The sequence below is a fragment of the Pogoniulus pusillus genome, chromosome 10 (genome assembly GCF_015220805.1).
Source record: "Pogoniulus pusillus isolate bPogPus1 chromosome 10, bPogPus1.pri, whole genome shotgun sequence".
Taxonomy (NCBI): Eukaryota; Metazoa; Chordata; class Aves; order Piciformes; family Lybiidae; genus Pogoniulus; species Pogoniulus pusillus.
This window is the reverse complement of record NC_087273.1, coordinates 33660126-33685352: the sequence shown is the minus strand read 5'-3', so window position 1 is coordinate 33685352 and position 25227 is coordinate 33660126. Positions and strand designations below refer to the sequence as shown.

The 25227-nt window shown below is 45.0% G+C and overlaps 1 protein-coding gene across 11 annotated transcripts in view; it reads right to left on the bottom strand.

The window, feature by feature from the left end:
• The window catches only part of PTPRM (protein tyrosine phosphatase receptor type M), a 598091-nt gene that overhangs the window by 393771 nt on the left and 179093 nt on the right, over positions 1-25227 (bottom strand). For all 11 annotated transcript variants that reach the window (XM_064150185.1, XM_064150178.1, XM_064150183.1 and 8 more), the window contains exons 4-5: positions 15144-15222; positions 7949-8064 (exon numbers count right to left, since the gene is read on the bottom strand). In XM_064150185.1, the coding sequence (XP_064006255.1) occupies positions 7949-8064; positions 15144-15222 (195 nt within the window). The remainder of the gene's footprint in view (positions 1-7948; positions 8065-15143; positions 15223-25227) is intronic.

Here is a 25227-nt window from a genome sequence, read left to right as displayed (position 1 = left end):
CAGCTGCCAGGTAATATCATAAAATGTTGCTGAAGTTACACATCAAATAGTGATGCTAGCAAATATTATGCAGTGATAACTACTGGCAGATACAATTAAACATACTGAAATGGGTAGGGTGTCCCTGGCCATGGCAGGGGGGTTGGAAATAGATGATTCTTGTGGTCCCTTTCAACCCTGACTGGTTCTGGGATTCTCTGAAATAAAAGCAAAACCATTATTGCGTAAGGTCCTGCATCAGAGTTGGGGTAGTCCCTGGTATCAATGCAAGCTGTGGTATGAGGGGCTTGAGAGCAGGCCTGCAGAAAAGGATTTGGGGGTGCTGGTGAGTAAAAAGTTGGACAGAAGCAAACAATGTGCTCACAACCCTGAATCAGGCATGTCCTGCACTGCATCCCCCAGCAGTGTTGGCAGCAGGTGGAGGGAGGGGATTCTGCCCCTCTGCTCTGCTGAGCCCCCCACCTGCAGTTCTGGATATAGCTCTGGAGTCATCAGCACAGGAGAGACATGAACCTGTTGGAGAAAGGGTAGAGAAAGGCACAGACGTGAACTGAGGGCTGAATGCTCCTTGCTGTAAGACCAGGATGAGAGAGTTGGGGTTGTTAGGCCTGCAGAAGGGAAGGCTCTGGTGGGAATTTGCAGTCTTCCAGTATTTAAAAGGAGCCTATCAGAAGGATGGGGACAATCTTTTCAAAATCTTTTCCTGTAGCAACCAGACAAGGGGTGATGGTTTTCATTTAAAGAGGAAGATTTAGACTAGACAGAAGGAAGAAATTGTTTACATCAAGGGTGGTGAGTTGCTGGCCCGGGTTGTGCAAAAAGGTGGTAGAAGCCTTGTCCCTGGAAACATTCCAAGTCAAGTTGGACAAGTCTCTAAGCAATCTGTTCTACATGAAGATGTCAAACCCCTCTGCAGCCAGCTGGGATTAGATGACCTTAAGGGTCCCTTCCAACTATAATAATTTCATAATTATTAGCATAACTTCAATCCATACACACAGTGCAAAGAACTGATGCAGGCATTTGTCTTACTTCTCTATGCAAGTAAGAGGAGAGTTGAAAATCACTGTGCTCGTCTTCTACTCTCTCTTCACTGAAAAATGTTATATTCTTGGAAAGAATAACAGCATGAGATGAACAAATTCAATTTCTGGGGACAATCTAAAGTCTATTCCAAAGCTTTTTAACCACTGGAATAGCAGGCAAATGGCAGGCAAAACTGAAGCAATTTTAGATCTTACAGACCAGGTAAGTAATTAGTAGCCAAGAAAGCAGCCTATGCATTTAATGCCATATTGAGGGAGAAGAAATGGTCTCCTGAAAAGATTCTTCCAACCTGGATGTATGAATAGGAAGAGGAATAATGGAATCACAGAATCCTTATGGTTGGAAAAAACCTTTTAGATCAAGCCCAAGCATTAACCCAGCACTACCAGGTCACCACTAAACTGATTCCCTGAGCATCACATACACAGAGCTATAAACTCCTCCAGGGAGTCCACCACTTCCCTGGGAAACCTGCTCTATGGCTTAACAACCTTTTCAGGGAAGAGAATTTTCCCAGTGTTCAACCTAAATCTTCCCTGGTGCAACTTGAGGCCACTTCCTTTTGTTCCATCACTTCTGACCTTGGAGAAGAGACTGATCCCCACTTGGTTACAGCTTCTTTTCAGGGAGCTGCAGAGAACAAGAACCATCTCCCACGAGCCTCTTTTTCTCCAGGCTAAGCAACCCCATTTTGCTCAGCTCCTCCTTGCAAGACCTGTTCTCTAGGCACCTGCCATTTGCAAATAAAGCAAGCATAGTACACATTGGTTCAGGTACCAGGGAAGCTAATGTAGAAGGGTTTGGCCAGAGGTGTTTTGGTCTTGACTACTGAACCAGTCGCATATTCAACAGTTGCCATCCCCAAAACACCTCCCTCAACACTGTTTCTTTCCTGCTATCTTCTCTTTGGGTTTCAATTAATCTAATCTTTACTTTGTCTCTCACTCCAAAACAGCTTCAACAGCCCTTGGTCTTAAAAAGAAATAAACAAGCAAAGCCTCTGCTAACCTCCAATCTGAATATGATACCTCCCAGTAGTAAGCTGTTACATTTTGAGCACAGCATTCATTTTAAAGGTCACTTTCTATCTCCCAAAGGTCCAAGAGCACAGCACTGAAAGCTGATTGAATTTACCTCACCAATTACCTAACTCACTCACTGTCCCTAAGTGATTCTACTGCTGCTGAACTGTGCATCATATCAAGGCAGTCTTCTGGGTCCAGGAACAGCATATCTAACACACTCTTGAAAAGTAAGTTGAATTTAACCAGCCATCTGTGGCACAGGTCAGCTGCTCCATGCTCTCCAGTTTGGTAATCATCATGTACTGTATTATTTAATGCTTCAGTATAACTGGAAGATTAAACACATCACATTGGGTTTCTTGAAAAGAGAACACAACTCGGGTTGCTTCACCTCCAAAGTCAGACCAGAATCTCAGCAAGGTTAGACTGATAAAGGTAATCTCAGAACAACTTCTCTTCATCTAATGTGAATTATGTATGGGGTAGATAGGGAAGGAGGAAAACCTCCATACTGCTATGTCCTTATCAGTGAAGCTGATAAATGTACCAGATGAAAACAGTGATTTATAAGTGTCTCAGAACCACAAAGTCTCTGTGCTTGGAAAGGATTTCACACAGTCACAGCCACCTGCACAAAGCAGTCAACTACAGCAAGTTGCTCTTGACTGCATCCAGCTGCAATTTTGGTATCTCCAAGGATGGAGACTCCTTATCCTCTCCAAGCAACCTGTTCCAGTGTTTGAACACTGTAAATTATCTTTCTATGTTTATGTTTAAGTAGAATTTCTTGTATTTCAGTTTGTGCCCTGTCTGCCTTTAGCTTGTATCTGGAGCTAAAGTCTAGCACCCACTGACCTCTCCCTGGCAGAGATGAGGGATAGGGAACAGGAGAAAAGACTCAGATGCTCACATGTTGAGAGAAAAACAAGCTCAATGAAACAACAAAACTGATCCCAATGTCAACACAGAGTACATAAAGTTATACTCAGGCCAGCAAAGGTGCAGCACTCACATCAATCAGGAAGACAGTCCTTAAGATCAGGAGAAGGAAAAATAGCAAGGTGAGAAGAAACCCAAGCAGGATGCTCTAGCAGAGAGACTTAAACACCCAGAGTGACACACAAGATTCACATCAAGATGCAGAGACCTCAGAACACAAGTAGTTCTGGCAAAGTCTTCAGTCAATTCATGTCATTACAGTTCTTCTGAAGTCAATGGACCCAAGGCAATGAGCTATGCACAAGGTGTTCTCACCAGTCATGGGACACTGAACTGTTTATGAGCAGCATAGAATCAACCAGGTTGGAAGAGACCTCCAAGCTCACCCAGTCCAACCTATCACCCAGCCCTGTCCAATCAACTAGACCACAGCACTAAGTGCCTCATCCAGGCTTTTTTCAACACCTCCAGAATGATCTCCTGCACTCCTGTAGTACCCCAAAGCACCTATTGCTAAAACCCCAACTATTAATTTTAATAACAAATTAAAAAATCTTTTGTAGGCCTATTCCCTTGTACAGTTCCCATTATTTACATGTTAGTAACTTGTTATATGTGTACAAATTTGATGAAGGGGATGGAGAAAAAGTCTTCTGAGAAGTGGCTGAGGGCCTGGAGAAAAGGAGAACATGGGGACATTGTCTGGCTCTCTACTGAAAGCTTGAAGTGAAGTGAGTCTGAATTCTTCTCCTAAGTAACTGGTGATAGGACAAGAGGAAATGGCCTGAAGTCGCACCAGAGGAGGTTTAGGTTGGACATCAGAAGAAACTTCTTCACTGAGTAGGTTCTCAAACACTGAAATAAGATCCCCAGGGAGGTAGATGAATCTTCACCCCTGGAGGGATTTAAAAATCACATAGGTGTGGTGCTGCTATGGGCTAGCACCTGACATGGTAGGGTTAGATAATGGTTGGACTCAATGATCTTAAAGGTCTTTTCCAACCAAACCAATTCTGTGATTCTGTCACTTTTAACCAGTGTAATGCTGTTTCATTAGCTTAGGACTCAAAGCTGGTTGAAACAGTTTCTTCCCCAAAGTGCTTCCAGACTTAGCAATGGAAAGAGGAATTATGTGAAAGCCTTGGAGAGCCTGCAGCACAGCAAACCATTCTCATGAAACCCCAGGAGTCTGGCTCACCTCCTGGGATACTTTGTGTGATTTACACAAGGAAGCACATGCAGACATACACACACACAAGCAGTTTGTATAGCCTATAAATGTATTTTGTCTTCATAACTTGCCAGGGGTCGTTGCACTGGCTCCATGTCCTCAGAAGGATGTTTTTGATACCTGTCATTTATGTGTGTGCATTTGGGGGGAAAACAATTTGCTTTCCAGAACTCCCTCTGACATGGGATTATATCTCTTCCTTTGAATAACAAATAATGCATACAGGCTATGTATGTAGTGGAATAAAATCTTTCATACTCTTCACACCCTTAACAAATAACTACTGAATATACACCCAAAAAAAACCCCTCACATACCCTGACAGACATCTGTCAGGAAAGAGAAGAGAAGGCAAATGCCTTATTAACAGGTAATAAACTGTTTGCATAGTTTTGAGAAGACTGGTCCTTAAAATGATCCTGCTCTGAGTTTCTTGGCTGCAAATGAATCAGCATGTGTTCCTCATGCAGAAACCACAGGTATGAAAGATTCCACCCTCTCCCATTCTGCCAGGGAACATTCTCTTGCTGTTGGTATGTCTGATGCTGCTTCTCACTGCAGCTGTCAGACAGCCCGAGATTTTGTTGTTATTTCCATCTCTTCAGCACATTTTTACTCCTAGGTCTGTGCTAGCCAGCTAGATATGACTCACCATGTGGTTGGGTGGCCAAGAAAGCTACCAGCACCCTGGCTTGGATCAGCTATAGTATGGCCAGCAGGACCAGGGAAGTGATTGTTGCCACAGTACTCAGTGCTGGTGAGGTCAAACCATGAATGCTGGGTTCAGGTTTGAGGCCCTCACTCCAAGAAGAACACTGAGGTACTGGAGCACATCCAGTGATGAAGGTGATGAAGCTGGTGAAAGGTTTAGAGTGCAAGGTTTAAACAAAACCTGATACACTACATCTTGTGCCCATTGTCTTCTCAACGGGCACCACTGAAAAGAGTCTAAACCCACCTTCTTAACCCCTAGCACTATAGATACAGATATTCTTCTTCTTGCACTATAGAAATAGATATTATTATTATTATTATTATTATTATTATTATTATTATTATTATTATTATTATTATTTGGATATTAGATATTAATCAGCATTGAGAAGATCCCCTTTCAGGATGCTCTTCTGCAGACTAAACAGCCTCAGGTCTCTCAGCCTTTCCTCTTCACAGAGATGCTCTGGTCCCCTCAGCATCTTTGTAGCTTCCATTGGACTCTCTCCAGTAGTTCCCTGCCTCCCCTAGACTGTGGAGCCCAGAACTGGACACAGTAGGCCAAATGTGGCCTTGCTAGGCCAGAGTAAATGGCAAGGAGAACTTCCCTTAACCTGCTGACTGCATTCTTCTTAATGGACCAGAGGAGACCATTGCCCTTTGTGGCCACGAGGACACATGGCTGGGTCATGGTGAACTCGTTGAATGACCCATTTGTAGCATGACTATAACCTGAATATCTTTTAGCTGAGCACCAGCATAAATATCTCCAGAGAAAGGTTTCCATTTTATTGTTCTGGCTCTGTTGTAAATCTGAATGACTTTTATGAAGATGCCTTGTAGTTGAATATTGGTTTGAAAGTTGCTGGGGACAAAAGAACCTTTAAGGTCTGTTTAACCAGACACATGGTGCAGAAGACATCCTGTTTTCTGATGGCTATGAGAGGTATCTACGTTGCTGTCATGGTCCTGTGGCAGTGTCCTGGGATGCTAAAAGCAGGCACAACAGAATTCCTCAAGATCACACCGTGAAAGCAGATGGTGTCAGTTGATTGATGGAGAACTGCAAGGCCTAGGGATCTGTTACCCTGTAGTGACCCAGAACACAAAAACACAACTAATCCAGTTGGGAACTGCAGCTCAGAGCCTTAAGTTTGCAGCATCCCACATGTGCAGCTCTCTGCTCAGTCTTACTGCAAGCAGCAGCAGACATCTGTGGATATGGGCAAACAAGCAGAAAAATAAATCCAAGTGATCCAGGAGAAGCTGTTAACTTTGAAAATGTTCTTACACTGAGGCACATCTGGAATTTACACAACCTCAGAGTGATTACCAGAGGGACCTGCAGTCGTATGGGCAGGAAAAATAAACAGTGGTTCTGCAGGAAGATAAATACCCCAAAAAGTCAATCTGTCACTACTCTCTTAGTCTTCATCTACAGAGAGAAGTCTCATAAATGTGAATAAACAAGAAATCATTTAACTAAAATCAGCAAAGATACTCTGGAAATTCCTGCTGCTGGTGGTAAGGAGAATGAGATTAGCTTATAGAGGAGTGTTGGTTGGCAGCTGGCTGAAGATGAGCCAGCATGTGCCCAACTGGCCAAGAAGACCAACAGCATCCTGACTTTTATCTCTTTTGAACTCTGGGGTGATGGCAGCAGGATAGCAGTTAAATCTGCACCCCCCATTATTAAAAGAGATTAAGTAAGGTGCATGGTTTCGGGGGTTATGCAAATGGATAAGGGGAGGAGCAGATGATTCTTGAGGTCCTTTCCAACCTGGCATTCTGTGATTCTGAGACTGACTTTACTGAAAGGAAAGGAGTTGGAGACGGTCCTTAAGTCAAGATCTGATATCTAGAAACTGAGTAACTGAATAAGTAAAAAAAAACAACCTAGAATCATAGAATCAACAATAACAACAACAAAAAAAAGGACTCAGTGAATACAGGCAGGATTCTTTGGCACTATAAAACATCAGATTTGAACAGATGTCTATTAAATAATGGAATAGTTTAGGTTGGAAGGGCCTTTAAAGGCCACCTATCTCCTGCACTGAGCAGGAACATCTTCAACTAGATTAGGATGGGGGAATGGAGCAAAGCTAGAGATAAGTAGGTTCAGACTGGACATGAGGATGAAGTTCTTCACCATGAGAGTGGTGAGACTCTGGAATGGGTTGCCCAGGTTGGTGGTTGAGGCCCCATCCCTGGAGGTGTTTAAGGCCAGGATGGATGAGGCTTTGGCCAGCCTGATCTAGGGTAGGGTGCCCCTGCCCATGGCAGAGAGGTTGGAACTAGATAATCCTTGTGGTCCTTTCCAACCCTGACTGATTCTATGATTCTAGGATGCTCAAAGCCTTGCCCAAACAAACCAGGAATGTTTCCTGGGATGTGGCATCCACAGCTGCTCTGAACAATTTGCTCCAGTACCTCACTACCATCACACTGAAGTTCTTCCTAATATATAATCTAAATTTTCCCTCTTTTACTTCAAAATCGTTACCTCTCATCCTATCACTGCCCTCCCTGATACAATCTCTCCCTATCTTTCCTGTAGGCTCTCTTAAAGTACTCCCTCAAAGAAGGGAATATGGGAAGTGCTGGAAGCAAACAGAAATTTAGCTGAAAACACTAAACAGATTAAAAGACAAGGCAAGAAAATCATGATGCTTCATGTTGCAGATAGCCAGCACAGACTTTCTGAGAAAGTCATGTGCTCCTCCGTGGGGATTTAGCCTTCCTTGTGATCACCACATGTAACAAACTCAGTACCTTTAGTTTCAGTAAGGTGTCCCATTGAAACAAGGGAGGAAAATCTTCCAGGGTCACTTCCTACAACAGAACACCAACTACACAGCAGTTCAAAGGAGCTATAAAATCTAATAATGATGGAATGGACAGCTCTAGCTTTCTTTTTTTTTTGCTCTTCTACATTCCAATTAGAGTGGTGGACTTCAGATCTCAGTGCATTATGAAGGAAAGAAATTACCTGCAACCAGAGTCTGTCACTGGAGTCTGTTCCACCATTAGCGGTGCACTGAAAAGTAGCAAACTGTCCTGCATTGACTTCCACGCTCTGCAGACGCAAGAAGTGGGGAGTTTTTGCTGTTGGGAGAAGACAAAGGAGTAAGTTATGCAGTGTGGAAGTGCTGACACACTGAACAAATGAAACAGTCTTGGTTTGAAAGGTTGAAATCACTGACTAGATGTTGGAGTTTAGGTTGGTTTCCTCTCTATCTCTACTCCGTACATCAGAATCATGGAGTCAGCAAGCCTGGAAAAGGCCTCCAAGATCATCTAGTCAAACCATTAATCCAACATTTGCAGGTCACCATGTCCCTCAGCAGGTCATCTACACATTTTTTGAACACTTCCAGGGGTGGCAATTCTACTACATCCTTGGGCAGGCTGTTCCAGGGCTTAATCACTCATCAACAAAGAATTGTTTCCTAATACTCAATCTTAACCTCCATTGCTGCAACTTGAGGTTATTTCTTCTCATCTTGTGTCTTGTTTCCTGGGGGAAGAGACTGACCCTCACCTTACTAAAATCTCCTTTCTGGGAGTGGTAGAGAGTGAGAAGGTCTCCCCTAAGCTTCCCTTTCTTTGGGCTAAACAACTCCAGTTCCCTCTGCCACTTCTCACAGGACTTTGTGCTCTAGACCCTTCACCAGCTTCATTGCCCTTCTCTGGACATGCTCCAGCTTAATGGCCTTCTCACAGTGAGGGGTCCAAAACTGAACCAAATATTTCAGGTATACTCACCAATACTAAGCCCAGGAGGGCAATCCCTACCTTATTCCTGTTGCCCACAGGATTTCTGATCAAAGCCAGGATGCAGCTGCCCTTCTGGGCCACCTGGGCACACGTTGGCTCACATTGAGATGGCTGTGCATGTACATTCCCTGGTCCTCCACAAGCTAAGGAGATTTCTAGACAATTTTCCCCAAGCCTGGAGTGTTCATGGGGCTGTTCTGATGCAAATGTATGACCCAGCACTTGTTGAATCATACACCTGTCCTCAGACCAAGATGCTGGAGCACTGGAGCAGGCTGCCCAGTGAGTATGGGGAGTCCCCTACCTGAAGAGATTCCGAAACCACTTGGACATAGCTATGCTGGGGAGCCTGCTGTAGATGACCCTGCTTTATAAGGAGGTTGGACTAGATGATCTACAGAGGTCCCTTCCAACCCCCATCATTCCATGAGAGAGCAGAAGAGAAGGGTGCTATTTAATTGCTCCTGCTGTGTAAATCATCTTAGCTCAGAACCCCTCTTGCAATAACACTATTAGTAAAGATCATACTGGAAACTAAGGATGTTTTGAATAAAGCTCTGTTACATACACCACCAACTACAGAAAGCAGTAAAAAGTTGTGTGATGTTGTCAGGGAAACAAGTTGAGAAGAGATGCTTTGGAAATGCAACACACCAAATGGATAAAATATCAACACAACACTTTTCACCAACTACAGAGGAATTCTTTAAACACAGATCTTTTCAGTAACATTGCAGGCAAAACAAACAAAAAAACTCAAAGCAATCAAACCAGCCAAAAAAAACCCCAAAGAAACCCAAACCAAACCACCATATAAATTACCTAAACCAAAAATCCCCACAAACAAAAAACAAACAAGCAACAATCAAACAAATACCAAATATGTGAAGAAGAAGCAACAAATAAACCCAACCAACCTTCCCTGGGAGTCTTTAAGAAAAGCCTGGATGAGGCACTTAGTGCCATGGTCTAGTTGACTGGCTAGGGCTGGGTGCTAGGTTGGACTGGATGATCTTGGAGGTCTCTTCCAACCTGGTTGATTCTATGATTCCTCCCCCCATGAAAACCCCACAACCTCATGAAGTTCAATAGTTCAATAAGAGCAAGAGCAGAGCCCTGTATCTAGGGCAGAATAATGCCAGGCACCAGCACAGACTAGGAATCATTCTGCTGGAAAGCAGCTCCATGGAGAAAGACCCTGGAGTCCCAGTGAACATCAAATTCTCCATGGGACAACAATGTGCCCTTGTGGTCAAAAGGGACACTGGCATCCTGAGTGCATTAAGAAAAGTGTGTCCAGCAGTTTGAGAGAGATTTTCCTCCCCCACTTTGCACTAGTGAGATCACACCTGGAATACTGTGTCCAGGTTTGGGCTCCACAATTCATGTGAAGCAGGGATCTACAGAGAGAGAGAGATGGAGATCTACTGAAAGTTAGAGTTATGAGTTAGCTTTGAGGATAATCAAATGACTTGAACATCTCTCCTTTGAGGAAAGACTGAGAGATCTGGGGCTGTTTAGTCTTGAGAAGAGAAGGCTGAGAAGGAACCCTATCAATATCTATAAATATCTGAGAGGTGGCTGTCAAGATGAAGGTGATCATCTCTTTTTGCTGGTGCCCAGTGATAGGGCAAGGAACAAGATTTACAAGCTAGAACAAAGCAGGATCCACCTCAACATGAGGAGACACTTCTTTACAGTGAGGGTGATGGAGCACTGGAACAGGCTGCCCAAAGAGGTCGTGGAGTCTCCTTCTCTAGAGACTTTCAGAACCCACTTGGATGCATTCCTGTGTGGACTACCCACAGTGATCCTGCTTGGCAGGAGGGTTGGACTTGATTTCTGGAGGTCCACCCAGCCCCTAACATTCTGTGATTCTGCAATATACTCCATACTGATACTTAGTTTTTAGTTAGGAGAAGAAAATACTCCTGGTGAAAATTAAAGGAAAACATCTACACACAACTTCACAAATCCTAGAATTGTAGAATGGTTTGGGTTGGAAGGCCTCATAATGATCATCTAGTTCCATCTCCCCTGCCATGGGTAGGGACACTCCTACTAGACCAAGTTGCTCAAGGTCTCTTTCAACTTGCCTTAGACTTGGAGGCTCCACAACTTCTCTGGACAACCTGTTCCAGTGCTTCAGCACCCTCATGAGGCAGAATTTCATCCTAATGTGTAATCTTAATCCAGTCTCTTCCAGTTTGAAGCCATTACCCCTCATCCTGTCACTTCACTCCTTTGTCAAAAGTCCCTCTGCTGCTACTGTCTTGTAGTCCCCTTCAAATGTTGGAAGGCCACTATAAAGTCTTCCTGGAGCCTTCTCTTCTCTGGGCTGAACAACCCCAACTCTCTCAGCCTGTTTTCATAGCAGAGGTCTTCCAGCCCTCTATTTACATTCCTGGCCTCCCCTGGACCCTTCCTAACAGTTCCAGGTCCTTCTTGTGTTGGAAAATCCAAAGCTGGACCCAGCACTGCAGGTCTCAAGTACTTCAGGTGGGGTCTCAAAATAGATACTCCTACAAGAACTGTGTGCATTGAATGAGGCAAGAGAGTAAGTGTATTTTTGTTTTGCTGGAAAGAGTTACCCAGATGGCATGGGATAACACAGACATTTCATCCAGGACCTCCTCCTTGAAAAGGCAGCATTCCTTAACCAGCCAAATCCTAGCAGAGGCAAGGGGAAGTTTTTGTACTGTCTGTACTAGCAGATAAGCCAGGCTCTGCACATTGCTTTCAGACATCAAATCTTAGCACCTACAGTAAACTGGCAAACTAAACATACACTGTCTAGCAGAGATTCACAACCATTTAAAGTGTTGCTGACATTTTCTTAGAAGATTTTATCCCTGGGAGAAATCACAGCTTTAAGGAATTTATAAATAACTAGCTACTAGAATTCAAGAGAGCTCAGTGTCTAGAGCAAGGAGGAGGAGATGGGATAAAAACACCTAAAATAATATCTAACTATGGAAGGAATCTTTTTTTGTGGTAACAGTCCTTATTGAAGTGTTATTTTCTTCAGTACTTCCCAGTTAGGATAGTCAGACTTTGAGTCAAAGTCATCCACTTCTTCTCCTATCAAATGTCTGACTATCCAGTAAAAGTCTTGATCTTCTCAGTGCTGATTGATATATAAAGGGTGGAGGTCAAGGGGATGGAGCTGGGCTCTTTTCAGTGGTGCTCAGCGACAGGGCAAGGGGCAGTGGGCATAAACTGGAGCACAGGAGCATGCATCTGAGCATAAGGGAAAACTTCTGTAAAGTGGAGGTGCCAGATCACTGGAGCAGGCTGCTGTGGCCGTTTGAGCTGATTCTCTAGCTCAGACATAGGGGAGGTTGTGGAGTCTGCTTCTCTGGGAGACTCCTGGACCCCTTCTCCACCTGGACACTGTGATCCTGGGCAACCTACTGTGGGTGACCCTGTTCTAGCAGGAGGGTTGGACTGGGTGATCTCCAAAGGTCCCTTCTAACTCTCACCATGCTGAGATTCTGTGTTCCCTGCTTGCCAGTCACTTTTTGAGCACACTGATTTTTTCTCTTGTCCTCCTGAACACTGCAGAAATGGCAATTCTCTGTTACCAGGTGAGGTCTAAGTGGAGAGGGGTGTTGAGTTTTATGAACAAACAGAACCATACATGGGGGAATTTTAGGTTGGGCATTAGGGAGAAAATCCTTACTGAAAGAGTGGTCAGACATTGGAACAGGCTGGCCAGGGAGGTGGTGGAGTCACCACCCCTGGAGGTGTTCAAAAAACATGTAGACGTGGCACTCTGGGACATGGTTAATGGCCATGGTGCTTTTGGGTGGATGGTTGGACTTGATGATCTTAGAGGTCTTTTCCAACAGAATCAATTCTGAATCTATGATTCTACACACTCAAGACAAACCTCAACCAACTACCCATCCCTTTCCTTTCTACACATTTACATCTTGCACTCTGGGAGATCTTTGTCCTTACTGCCCAGACAATCAACCAGCAAATAGGTTTTTTTCCATTTCAATTTTGGTTTAAGGTGTTAATAATTCCCAAAGTACTTTTTATTCTGGCACTATATAAAAAGAATAACATCATGAGTCTTGCACAGGTTTAGACACATAGTAGATCTATCCTAATTTTCACACTATTTCAGTTTCCTTGTAGACAATGTAACTGGTTTGATGTCTTAATTCCCAACATTTTAATTACTTCACCCAAGAGTTTTTCATTAGAGCTTTTGCATTTTAGCACTGCCACTTTAGAACTCCACACGCTATGAGATGCAACTCAGCCTCCACATTAAGAGCAGCTAACTTGCAGGTCTGGAGAACTGGTTGGTACAAAATGTGCAGATCAAACCTCTCAAAATCTGCACCCCCAAAATCATTAAGCTGATAAAATGCTGCTTTAGGCTTCTCCTACCTGAAGCAAAGATATAAATTCAAAATCACAGCAGCAGAAATGCACAAATGCCTAACGACATGAGAGCCTGCTGCCTTTATTAGAACTAAGTGATTCAGGAATAACAGCTGCTGATCCTGTAGGAATGGCTCTGCATGTGAAGGAATGTCTGAGTCTTTTCACCACTAACACTATAACCATTTTTATGAGGCACTCTGGTGCCAGCCAATAAACTACTTTTTATTTTAAATCACAGCTTTTCTAACAAGCCCCAAGGAATGCATGCAAGAACAACAGCCTGTAAGAGGAGGCTGAGCTACTACACAGGAGTTGGTGTCTTTTTCCTCAGTCATTTCACAGAATGATATGGGATCACCTAGTGCAACCCTCCTGCTAAAACAGGGTCACTCACAGCAGGTTGTCCAGGATCACAATGTCCAGGTGGGTTTGGAATCTCTCAGAGGAGACTCCATAGCCTCTCTGGCCAGCCTGCTCCAGGGCTCCAGCACCCTCATGGGAAAGAATTTTGTCATTATGTTCAGATGGAACCTTCTGAGTTCCAGTTTGTTCCTCTTGCCCCTTGTCCTGTCACTGGACACCAATGAAAAGGGTCTGGACCCATCCTTTTGCCCCCACCCTTTAGCTATTGATCATCATTGATAAGATCCCCTCTCAGGCTGCTCTTCTCCAGGCTAAACAGCCTCGGGTATCTCAGCCTTTCCTCCTCACAGAGATGCTCCAGGCCCCTCATCTTTGTAGCCTTCATTGGACTCTCTCCAGTGGTTCCCTGTCTCTCAAGAACCTAGGGACTCAGAACTGGCTCCAGTATATTCCAGATGTGGCCTTGCTAGTGCAAAGTCTAGCATGGGGAGAACCTCTTTCACTCTGCTAATGAGGCTCTTCTTAATGAATCCCAAATTGGCCAAATGGTGTAAGATTGGACAACAAGATTATAACTTGCAATGCCATGTATGATCTCAATACACCTTATTTAACAGACAGAAAATACATGATATAATGGTATATCTAAGTAATCTGTTCAGCTACAGCTGGATTAGGAAATGAAAGCTTTAATGTACAAAGTTTTGAGTGACATCACCTTTAAAAGGATTTAGGATAATAAAGTGTTGCATTTCCTTAATAATGGGGTAAATGCACATAAAGAAGCAAAACAGTGTAGAAATTGAGCCTTGAACCTGGGGTAAATGCACATGAAGCAAAACAGCATAGAAATTGAGCCTTGAACCTGGGGTAAAGGCACATGAAGCAAAACAGTGTAGAAATTGAGCCTTGAACCTGGAGAAGTACCCTAAATCATCTCACTTAGCATGACTCAGCCCTCAAACAGCTGAGTTTTCTTCCCTCTTAAGCCTTGGACAAATGAAAAACAGAATCACAGAATTAACCAGATTGGAAAAGACCTCTAGGATCATCAAGTCCAACCTATCACCTAACCCTTCTAATTAACTAGACCATGGCACTAAGTGCCTCATCCAGCCTCTTTTTAAACACCTCCAGGGATGGTGACTCCACCACCTCCCCGGGCAGCCCATTCCAATGCCAATCACTCTTGCTGTGAAGAATTTCTTCCTAACACCCAGCCTAAACCTGCCCTGGCACAGTCTGAGACCATGTCCTCTTGTTCTGTCAAGTGTATATTCAGCTCTTGTGCTGTTCATCTGCTCTCACTAATGCCTTAGCTGGTGGCTGCAGTGAATTTTCATTGCAGACAGGAAACTCATCAACAAATCTTGATGGTTTTTGTTCTGCAGGTGTTGTGACAAGGCTCAGTTAGGGTCTGGGGCTCATGACAAGCTTTGTACACAGGGTGCTTACAAGAGATGCTTTTAAAGCCCATAAGGTGAAGTGCTCAAATACCAGAACATTCTGTACATGCTCAACCTGTACTTATAGCAGTGACATTGTTTTCTGACATTTCCCTTCTCTCCTGCTTCTATGTTTATTGAAACACAATGGCATGCTCTTTTTAGAGGGTGGCTTTAAAACAGCAGACAGGTACTTACTACATGGATGTCCTAAAACCTTCACTTCATCAACAGCCACATATCCTGAGTGACCTGATGTGACCACTTCAAAAACAACCTGAGGAGAGAAAAGAAAAGGGGAATAAATATTTCAGTTATCAGCTTTACAACACAGGGATTATAAAATGATTCTGTGGTGGAAAAATGGATCAACCTCTTCAATGTGTTGAGAACATTATGAAATATCTGTTTAACATCTTTGTTGGAAATATGGACAGTGGATTTGAGTACACTCATGGCAGGCTTGCAGATGACATCAAACTGTATGGCTCGGCTGACATGCCTGGGGAGAGAGGATGACATCCAGTGGGACTTGGACAGGGTTGGCAGGTGGGTCCATGCCAACCTCATGAAGTTCAACAAGGCCAAATGCAAAGCCCTGCACCTGGGTGGGGGCAAGTCCAAGAGCAAATATAGGCTGTGCAAGGAGTGGGTGGAAAGGAGTCTTGATTAGAAGTAGTTGAGGTGTTGCTTGAAGGAAAACTCAGCATGAGCCAGCAATATGTGCTTGCAGCCCAGAAGGCCAACCCTATATGCTGGGTTGCATCAGCAGTGTCAGCAGCAAGATGAGTGAGGTGATTCTCCCCCTATCCTCTGCTTCCATGAGACTCCACCAGGAGTCCTGTGTCCAATTCTGGTGCCCCAAACACAAGAAGAGCTTTGAACTAACTGTTGGAGTGAGTCCAGAGGAGGGCCAAGAAGATGATCAGAAGGTTGGAGAACCAACCCTGTGAGGACAGATTGTGAGAGTTGGGGTTGCTCAGCCTAGAGAAGGCTCTGGAAAGACCTTGTAGTGAATTGCCAGTACCAGACAAAGTCCTACAAGAAAGCTGGGAAAGGACTTTTTAGAAGGGCTTGTAGTGATAGGACAAGAGGGAATGGATTGAAGCTTGAGGAGGGCAGATTTAGATTAGATATTAGAAAGAAATTCTCTACAGGCAGGGTGGTGAGGCACTGGAACAGATTGCTCAGGGAAGTTGTGGATGTCCCCTCCCTGGAGTTGTTCAAGGCCAGGTTGGATAAGGCCTTGAGTGGCCTGGTCTAATGAAAGGTGCCCATGCCTACGACAGATGGGTTGGTGTAAATGATCTTTAAAGTCCCTTCCAACCCCAGCAGTTCTGTGATTCTATGATTCTGTGAAAACAAAGTACAAGCAAAAACTCTCAAAGTGTATTGTTCTTACAATTAGAATTAACCAGAAGATAAATCACTTTAAAAATATATATATTTGTACTATTTTTAGAGGTTTATGAGAGTCATCCTGGTAAGAAATAACCAAATCCTTCCAATAGTAGCTACCTAATGATCATCTTCAGATTGATATTTTTGTTTCAGTTCTCTGTCTTGCAGAGTAAACTCTTGCTTTGATTTAAACAGCTGCAGCTCTGCAGTGCACAGAGATTTGCAGTGCACAGACAAAGTCATACCTATTTTTAAGGAGTGCCTTTTCCATGCTCTTAATCTTCCACCCAACATAGTGAATTAAGCAAAGCAGATGCATTTGCTGCGGTTTGTTTAATGGCTATAAATAGGTCACTAAATAAATGGACTGTTCTTGTCGTCTGGTTTCAGCACACTGCAAAGTAAACCTCTCCAAACTCTGTCAGCTTGAGCTTTGAATGTCCCAGGAATGTTTATGTGGAATAGGTGCAAGCATTCCAGCAATGTTAGCAGGTACCTTTCCAAATGGACCTTCAAGAATCACTGAAGTACAGAGGGGCCTGGAGCACAAATCCTATGAGGAGAGGTTGAGGGAGCTGGGCCTGTTTAGCCTGGAGAGGAGAAGGCTCAGGGGTGATCTTATTACTGTCTACAACTACCTGAAGGGACATTGTAGCCAGGTGGAGGGTGGCCTCTTCTCCCAGGTAACCAGCAATAGAACAAGGGGACACAGTCTGAAGTTGTGCCAGGGTAGGTATAGGCTGGATATTAGGAAGAAGTTCTTCACAGAGAGAGTGATTTCCCATTGGAATGGGCTGCCCAGGGAGGTGGTGGAGGCACCGTCCCTGGGGGTCTTCAAGAAAAGACTGGATGAGGCACTTAGTGCCATGGTCTGGTTGATTGGATAGGGCTGGGTGCTAGGTTGGACTGGATGATCTTGGAGGTCTCTTCCAACCTGGTTGGTTCTATGATTCTACTGTGTTTGGAAGAGATTCCTAAGATCACCAGGTTCAACTGTCAACCTAAGACCTCCATGGCCATTGAACCATGTCCTGAACTGCCGTGTCCACACAATTCCTGAACATCTCCAGGGATGGTGAGTCTGCCTGGGCAGTCTGTTCCAATGACTGACCACTTTTTCCATAACAAAATTTTTCCTAATATCCAATCTAAACCTCCCCTGGCACAATTTCAGGCTATTTCCTCTTGTTCTATCACCTGATACTAAGGAGGAGAGACCAACATTCACTCCTTTCAGGGAGTTGTAAAGAGCAATGAAGTCTCCTCTCAGACTCCTCTTCTCCAGACTAAATAATCCCAGCTCCCTCAACCTCAGATCCAGGTCATGATTTACTCCAAGTCAACTCTAATTTCCTCTTCTAGCTAGTCCCAGGAAGTAAACTGAGGAAGACAAAGTTTAGAAACCATTTTACACACATATGCTGTCCTTGACCTTGGAGCAGATGCTGAAGGACATTACAAACCCTCTCCTTCAGTGCGATTACTTCAGCAGAACGAGAATGACACTGAATGCAAACATGTCACAAGGAAAACAGATGGCCTCCCATCTCTATTTCCTGGTGCTGAATAAACACTGGCAGAGCACCCATTCTGGATTCAAAGTAAACCTTGAGGGGAGCAAATTTTCCACCACCTCCTGCGTCTGCCTTCTCACATCTTTCTCATTGCTCTATCTGTGGACTTCAATTCTCTCTCTCCCAGATAACAGATAACTGTCCAGTGAGGAAGGACTGGGGAGTATTGGTCAACACTAAGCCAAAATTGATCCAGTGTGTGCCCAGGTGGCCAGGAAGGCCAACAGCATCCTGGCTTCAATCAGCGATAGTGTGGCCAGCAGGAGTAGGGCAGTGATTGTCTCCCTGTACTCAGCCCTGCTGAGGTCAAACCTTGAATGCTATCTTTGATTTTAGGGTCCTTGCTACAAGAAAGACATTCAGGTGCTGGAATGCATCCAAAGAAGGGCAGTGTACCTGGTGAAAGAGTCTAGAGAACAGCTCTTGTGAGCAGTTTAGCCTGGAGGAAGGGAGGCTGAGGGGAGGCCTCACTCTCTACAACTACCTGAAAGGAGCAAGGTGGGGGTCAATCTCTTTTCCCAGGTAACATGTAATGTGACAAGAGGAAACTCAGGATGCACCAAGGGAGATTTAGGTTGGACATGAGGAATAATTTCTTACCCCAAAGAGTTGCCAAGCCCTGCAACAAGCAGCCCAGGGCAGCAGTGGAGTCACTGTGCTTTGAGAAATTGAAAAGCCATGTAGATGTGGTGCTGAGGGTGACCTGGCAGTTAATGGTTGGACTCAGCAATCTTAGAAGTCTCTTCCAACTGAAATGATTCCATAATTCTATGATCTTCTAGCTCCCTGTCCATTTCTGCTAATCTCCCTGGGAATTGCTGTAAACACAGCTTTAACTCCACGTGGCTGACAAGGAAATAACTACTTTCATTCTAGTTTTGTCTCCTCTCTATATGAGAATTTCAACTAAGAGCCACTTTTGCCCCTAGATGAACCAGGCAGCAACAAGATGGCAATGAGGAAAGTCTGAAAGCCAAAAGGGTTCTTCAGGAACTCAGAACCCTGGAGCAGGCTGCACAGAGAGGTTGTGGAGTGTGCTAGTTTGAAGCAGGGTAGAGTGTTTTGGTGAGAGGAACTAGATCATAGGCTGTGAAGGAAAACAATGGTGATGTCTACTCCCCTCAGAGTCTTGCTGAAGAAGATTCCTGGGTGATTTCTAAAGTGTGGGGGGGTGGGTAATACCCAAACCATCACATAGAGTCTCCCTCTCTGGAGAGATTCCAGATCCACCTGGAAATTGAAATCTTGGGCAACCTGCTGTGGTTGACCCTGCTTTAACACTGGGCAAGGACTATATGACCTCCAGAGGTCCCTTCCAGCCCTCACCATCCTGGGATTCTGTGATCTCTGGATAACATTCCAAAAATGTCCTTATGACAGATAAGCCAGGCAATGATTCAAGAAACTGCCAGCTGGACATAGCATTAGCTTACAATTAGTGTCATTAAAGAGGGCATGTTCCAAAGAAGAGCAGTACAAAGTGAAATATTGTCAGCTTAATCATGTGCCCATGTAAAGCCAGAGCCGAGCTGATAGCAGCTTTAACCATCAGAAGTTTCTGACAGCAACTATGGAACTCTTAGTACATGGAAAAAGACACCACAGCTATGTGCTAGTTTGAAGCTAGATAGAATATTTTAGTGAGAAGAACTTGATTACAGGCTGTGAAAAGGAAACACTGGTGATGTCTACTGCACTCGTAGGCTTGCTGAGATGGATAAGAACAAGAACACAGATATAGAGAACAGAATCGCTCTCTGTCTGGGCTTTGGGCTGAACTTCTCTCTCTAACCTAACCTGCTGTCTGTGTGACTAATCCATCTGCTTCCTAACCCCCCTGGCTGACCCTTCAAACTACCTTGAATATAAGGCAAGGTCTTGGGTAAGGTAGAGAGGTGGGAGGAAGGTGAAAGAGTGGTTGAGTCCCCCCATTCTTGGGGAGTCAGGTTTCTGGGAGGGCTGTTGTGTCTCTGTATTACTTTTTAATGTGCACATTTCTGTATAGATTATAAATACCTGTTTGTATATCGTGCTAAGCTGTAAATATAAAGCTGCATTCAATTTCCAGAGCTGCTGAGTTGAGTTCCAAAGTGTGGGGGGGCAGGGAACACCCAAACCATCACCAGCTTTCAGTGACACACCATCACCAAAGAGGCATTGCTCATGTGTCTTCTGCTTCATATACAAATGAACATGACAGTGTCAGGGCAGGACTATAGTTTGGTTCCAGCCCAGCAGTGCTGGGGACCAGACTATAGTTTGGTTCCAGCCCAGCAGTGTCAGGGGCTGGACTATAGTTTGGTTCCAGCCCAGCAGTGCTGGGGACCAGACTATAGTTTGGTTCCAGCCCAGCAGTGCTGGGGACCAGACTATAGTTTGGTTCCAGCCCAGCAGTGTCAGGGGCTGGACTATAGTTTGGTTCCATCCCAGCAGTGCTGGGGACCAGACTATAGTTTGGTTCCAGTCCAGCAGTGTCGGGGGCTGGACTATAGTTTGGTTCCAGCCCAGCAGTGTTGGGGGCCAGACTGGACACAGGACTCAAGGTGTGGCCTGACAGTGTTGAGTACAGGGGAAGAAGTAACCATGCTCAGGAAAGTGCCTGGAAACACTTCACAATCATAGAACCATAGAATGGTTAAAACACCTCCTACTAGACCAGGTCACTCAAGGACCAATTCATTTTGAACACTTCCAGGCTAGCAGCCTCTAGGACTTCTCTGGACAACCTGTTCCAGTGATTCACTACCCTCACAGCACCTCTGGTAGCTCATTAATTCTTTGAAAAGGTCATATTGTGAATGCCTCATCCCTGGAAATGTTTAAGACCAGGCTGGATTAGGCTTTGAGCAACCTGGTGTGGTGGGAGGTGTCTCTGCTTACAGCAGGAGTGTTGGAACTTCATAATGTTTAAGGTCCCTTCTAACTCAAGGTCCCCTCATAATGTTTAAGGTCCCTTCCAATTTAAGCCATTCCATGAGAGATGCCAAGGCTCTTTCCAGATCTGAATCAGCTTTACTAGGAGTTTCATGAGGTTTAGATTGGACACTAGGAAAAAAAAAACCCACAGAGAGAGTGGTCAGGCACTGGAATGAGCTGCCCAGGGAGGTGGTGCAGTCACCCACCCTGGATGTGTTTAAGGGTTGTTTGGATGTGGTGCTTAGGGATGTGGTTTCAGGTGAATCTTGTAGAGTAGGGATACAGGTTGGACTTGGTGATCCTGAGGGGCTTTTCCAAGCTGGTTGTTTCTGTGATTCTATGAAACACAGGCATTTATTTCACTTCAGGCTGAGAGAGCTGGGTCTGTTCAGACTGGAGAAGGCTCCAGTGAGACCTTAGAGCAGCCTCCCAGTACCTGAACTGGGCTATGGGAGAGCTGGGGTGGGACAATTTAGAAAGGCTTGTAGTGATAGGATGAGGGGGAATGGCTTTAAGCTGGAAGAAGGGAGAATTAGATTGGATGTTATGAGGAAATTCTCAACAGAAGGTGGTGAGAAACTGGAGCAGGTTACCCTGGGAAGTTGTGGATACCCCCTCCCTGGAAGTATTCAAGGCCAGGCTGGATGAAGCCTTGAGCAGCCTGGTCCAGTGAAAGGCATCCCTGCCAATAGCAGGGAGGTTGGAACTAGATGATCATTAAGGTCTCTTCCAACCCAGGCTATTTTATGATTCTAGGCTCCATTTTCCCCACATAATTTCATGGTTTAGCTGCTTTTCTTGTGAAAGTTCACATTTTCACTCCCACCTCCAAACTTTGCTTTTCCTTGTGGCTGATGCAACACCTTCAGGATCCAAAAAAGTGACAGCAGACCAAACAAAGACAATGCTCAAGCAACCTCAGACTGGGCAGCCCTCAGATTGTTTTTTTGGTCTGTTATTTCACCCCCTTATCAGCCCGGAAACAACTGGTTAAAGCACTGGATTCATGTGCTCAGGAAAAAGCTCTGCCTGCAAGCTCTTTTACTCCCTTCTCCTCCTGGCAGGCTTGCCAAACAGGAACCAGGGAAGTAGTTTAGCCCCACTTTGTCCCTGATCCTCCCTGCTTCAGTGAAGAGCAAAATTAGCTTTTCATTCCTGCCACTTCCCCTTGCTACGTAGGAACAAAGAAAGAGGAGCTGCTCGGCAGCAGAAATGCTTACTGCTGAAAAATGTGCAGCTCAAGATAACTTCTGTGTTCTGAAGAACAATGCATATAAACAGGGTTTGTTGCTACACAACCTCACGCCGTAAATTCCTGCCTTTGTCAGGGTGAAATTACAAGGCTTTTGGTCAAAAGGTGGATTGTACCTAATATAAACACTCACTACTTCACACGGCTTAAAAATAGCACTTGGCAGAAATGAGAAAGAGAAAGGGGTAGCAAGAAAGCTGCTTAGCGTCAGGCTGCCATCCTGGCTGCACCGTGCCCTGCCCACAGCGTGCTCTTCTCTCTGCCTGCTGGGCTTTGCACCTTCCTCGGCTTGATTTCACAAGGTGCTAAGCCTGGCTTCCCTCCAGAAACTTGGCATTGCCTTCTACCCCTGTGGGCTGAGCTCTTCTGCTTTTGACTAAGCCCAGGTCTACTTGCTTCATCAGCAATGTATGATCACAGCGACTGCTGCTTTGTCATGGCCACATAGAGGGAGGTACCTGACCTGGTCCTTCACAAGTGTCAAGGCTCAGGGCTGGGATGGCAACTAGACAAGTGGCAGAAGCTCTCTAAGAAAGAAAAAAGGAAGAAGGCAGAGAAACTGATAGGGTTGGAATGAAACTAAACTAGCTGGGATGGAAAGAAGAACAATCCAATGAAGTAGAGGCAGAGACAAAGCAATATCCAGCTCAACTCCTGATGGCAATGATGCCACCATTGCCACAACTGATGCACAGAAGGAACTGAGGCTCTGAGGAAATCACAGACTGGACTCAACGGCAGATGGAAACCAGATTCAGGAGCTGGATTCTGGAACTGGATTCAGGAACACATGGATCAAAATCAAAGGCAGAACTGACAGAGTTCTGTGACATGAACTACTAAAGAGGAGGTTTGATCCTTGATACCCTTCAGCTTAATCCTGAAAATGCTATCCATGGGATGGGATCCTTTGCTGGTCAGTTGAATGTCATCTCTCCTGTCTGTTCCTCCCCACAGGTACCACCTCTGACTTTGTGCACCCCAAGGTGGGGCACGAGATGTAGCAGTGCCTTTGTTCTGCACAGGAGCAAGTCTAAGCCAGAGCCTTTCTGCAGCCCAGCCCTTAGCAGTAGCTCACCCCATCAGTGCTCTCACTGCTAGCAGCAGCCACTGCCTGTGCAAACCCGCTCTAAACTCGAGAAAGTGCCCTCACTGACCGGAGACTGAGCTAAGAAGTCATAGCACTGAACAGAATCAGTTCTAGCTCAAACTGGGGCAGCAGGCTCTGCAGAAACCCATCACAGATTATTGATTTGGCCTGCCTAAAATATGATCAGGTCTCCCCAGCTGGGAATTGGATTTATGCTGTTGCTCTCCCCTCCTCTCACTCCAACACAACTACCATTTGGCACTCACATATGCACTCAAGCACATCAAAAAGCACTTTGGTGGTTGTTGCCAACCTGAAGCTCCAAAGAAACCTCTAACAAGTACACAATTGCTGGAGCGTGCCCAAAGAAGGGCAAAGAAGCCCAGAGAGATCTACAGCACACATCTGAGAAGTGGCTGAGTGAACTGGGATTGTTTAGCCTGGTGATAAGAAGGGTGATGATGACCTTCTCACTCTCTACAACTCCCTGAAAGCAGGTTGTAGCAAGGTGAGGGTTGGTCTCTCCTCCCAAGTAGCAGGTGATAGGAGAAGAGAAAATGGACTCAAGTTGCACCAGTGAGGGTTTAGATTGAATATTAGGAAAAAATTCTGCAACAGGCTGCCTAGAACAGCAGTGGAGTTCCAATCCCTGGAGGGACTTTAAAGCTATGTAGGTCTGGAGCTGTGGGACATGGTTTAGTGGTGACCTAGAAGGGTGCCCAGCAGATCAAGGGAGGTTCTCTTCCCCTTCTACTCTGCCCTGATGAGACCCCATCTTGAATACTGTGTTCAGTTTTGGGCTCCTCAGTTTAAGAGGGACAGGGATCTGCTGGAGAGAGTCCAGCAGAGGGATACAAGGATGATTAAGGGACTGGAGGGCATGGCTTATGAGAAGAGGCTGAGGAACCTGGGGCTGTTTAGTCTGGAAAAGAGAAGATGTAGAGGGGATTTGATATATGTTTACAAATATCTGAAGATTGGCCAGGATGGGGAGGACAGGCTCTTCTCACTTGCTCCCTGTGATAGGACAAGGAGCAATGGATGTAAGTTGCAACACAAGGGGGAATTTCTTTACTGTAAGGGTCCCAGAGCACTGGAACAGACTCCCCAGAGAGGTTGTGGGGTCTCCTTCTCTGGAGACTTTCAAGGCCTGTCTGGATGTGTTCCTCTGTGACCTGTGTTAGGTAGTATTGTCCTGCTCTGGCAGGGGGGTTGGCCTTGGTGATCTCCTTGGGTCCCTTCCAACCCCTAACATGCTGTAAGCCTGTGATCCTACGACCTGGCAGTGCTGGGTTAATGGCTGGACTCAATGATCTTGGAAGTCTTTCCTACCAAAACCATTCTATGATTTTGTGATCTTATTCTTCACTTTTTGTTTATAAACCAGGTGTCAGTTTACATTTTTCCTACTGATATCCCAGAAGCTTTCTTATTTTACGAACAAGGGACAGGAGGAAATAACAGAACCTTGTGTTTGTGACAAGAAAAAACTCCACTCACCTGCTTTCTCTTGGCTACTCCTAGGCTGCTGGGGTTTTTCTATTTAGATATGTGGTTTTCTCTGGCATGTTCTTCTGACAATAACTATTCCCAAACCACCCAACTCAGTGAAGAAGAGCTATTTAAGATGCCTGGCACAGGGTCAAACTGCAGTATGCATTTCAAAGTTTATTCTGAACCATACACGTGCAGCTGCATGCAACACACACAACACATGAGCATGGAAGCCTGACATTTACAGCACAAGACCCTTAATTCCCTGTCCCAGCCCAATAACTTCAGTCCATCGCATGAGCTGGCCTCTGAGCAAAGCAAGTACAAAGCAAGTTATGAAACAAATGAAAGCTTAAGTCCAGATTTGAAAAGGCAGGTTGGATTTCTGGCTCCTTATTCCCTAAACTCCTAATTTACAGGGGAAAATGTCAGAATGGTGAAGAGTAAATCTCATCTCAGTGTGGAGTGGTAGCATGTAATGCTAGGGCAATGAAGCTGGTGAGGGGTTTGGAGAGCATGAAGAGAGTCTGAGTGAGCTGGGATTGCTTAGCTTGA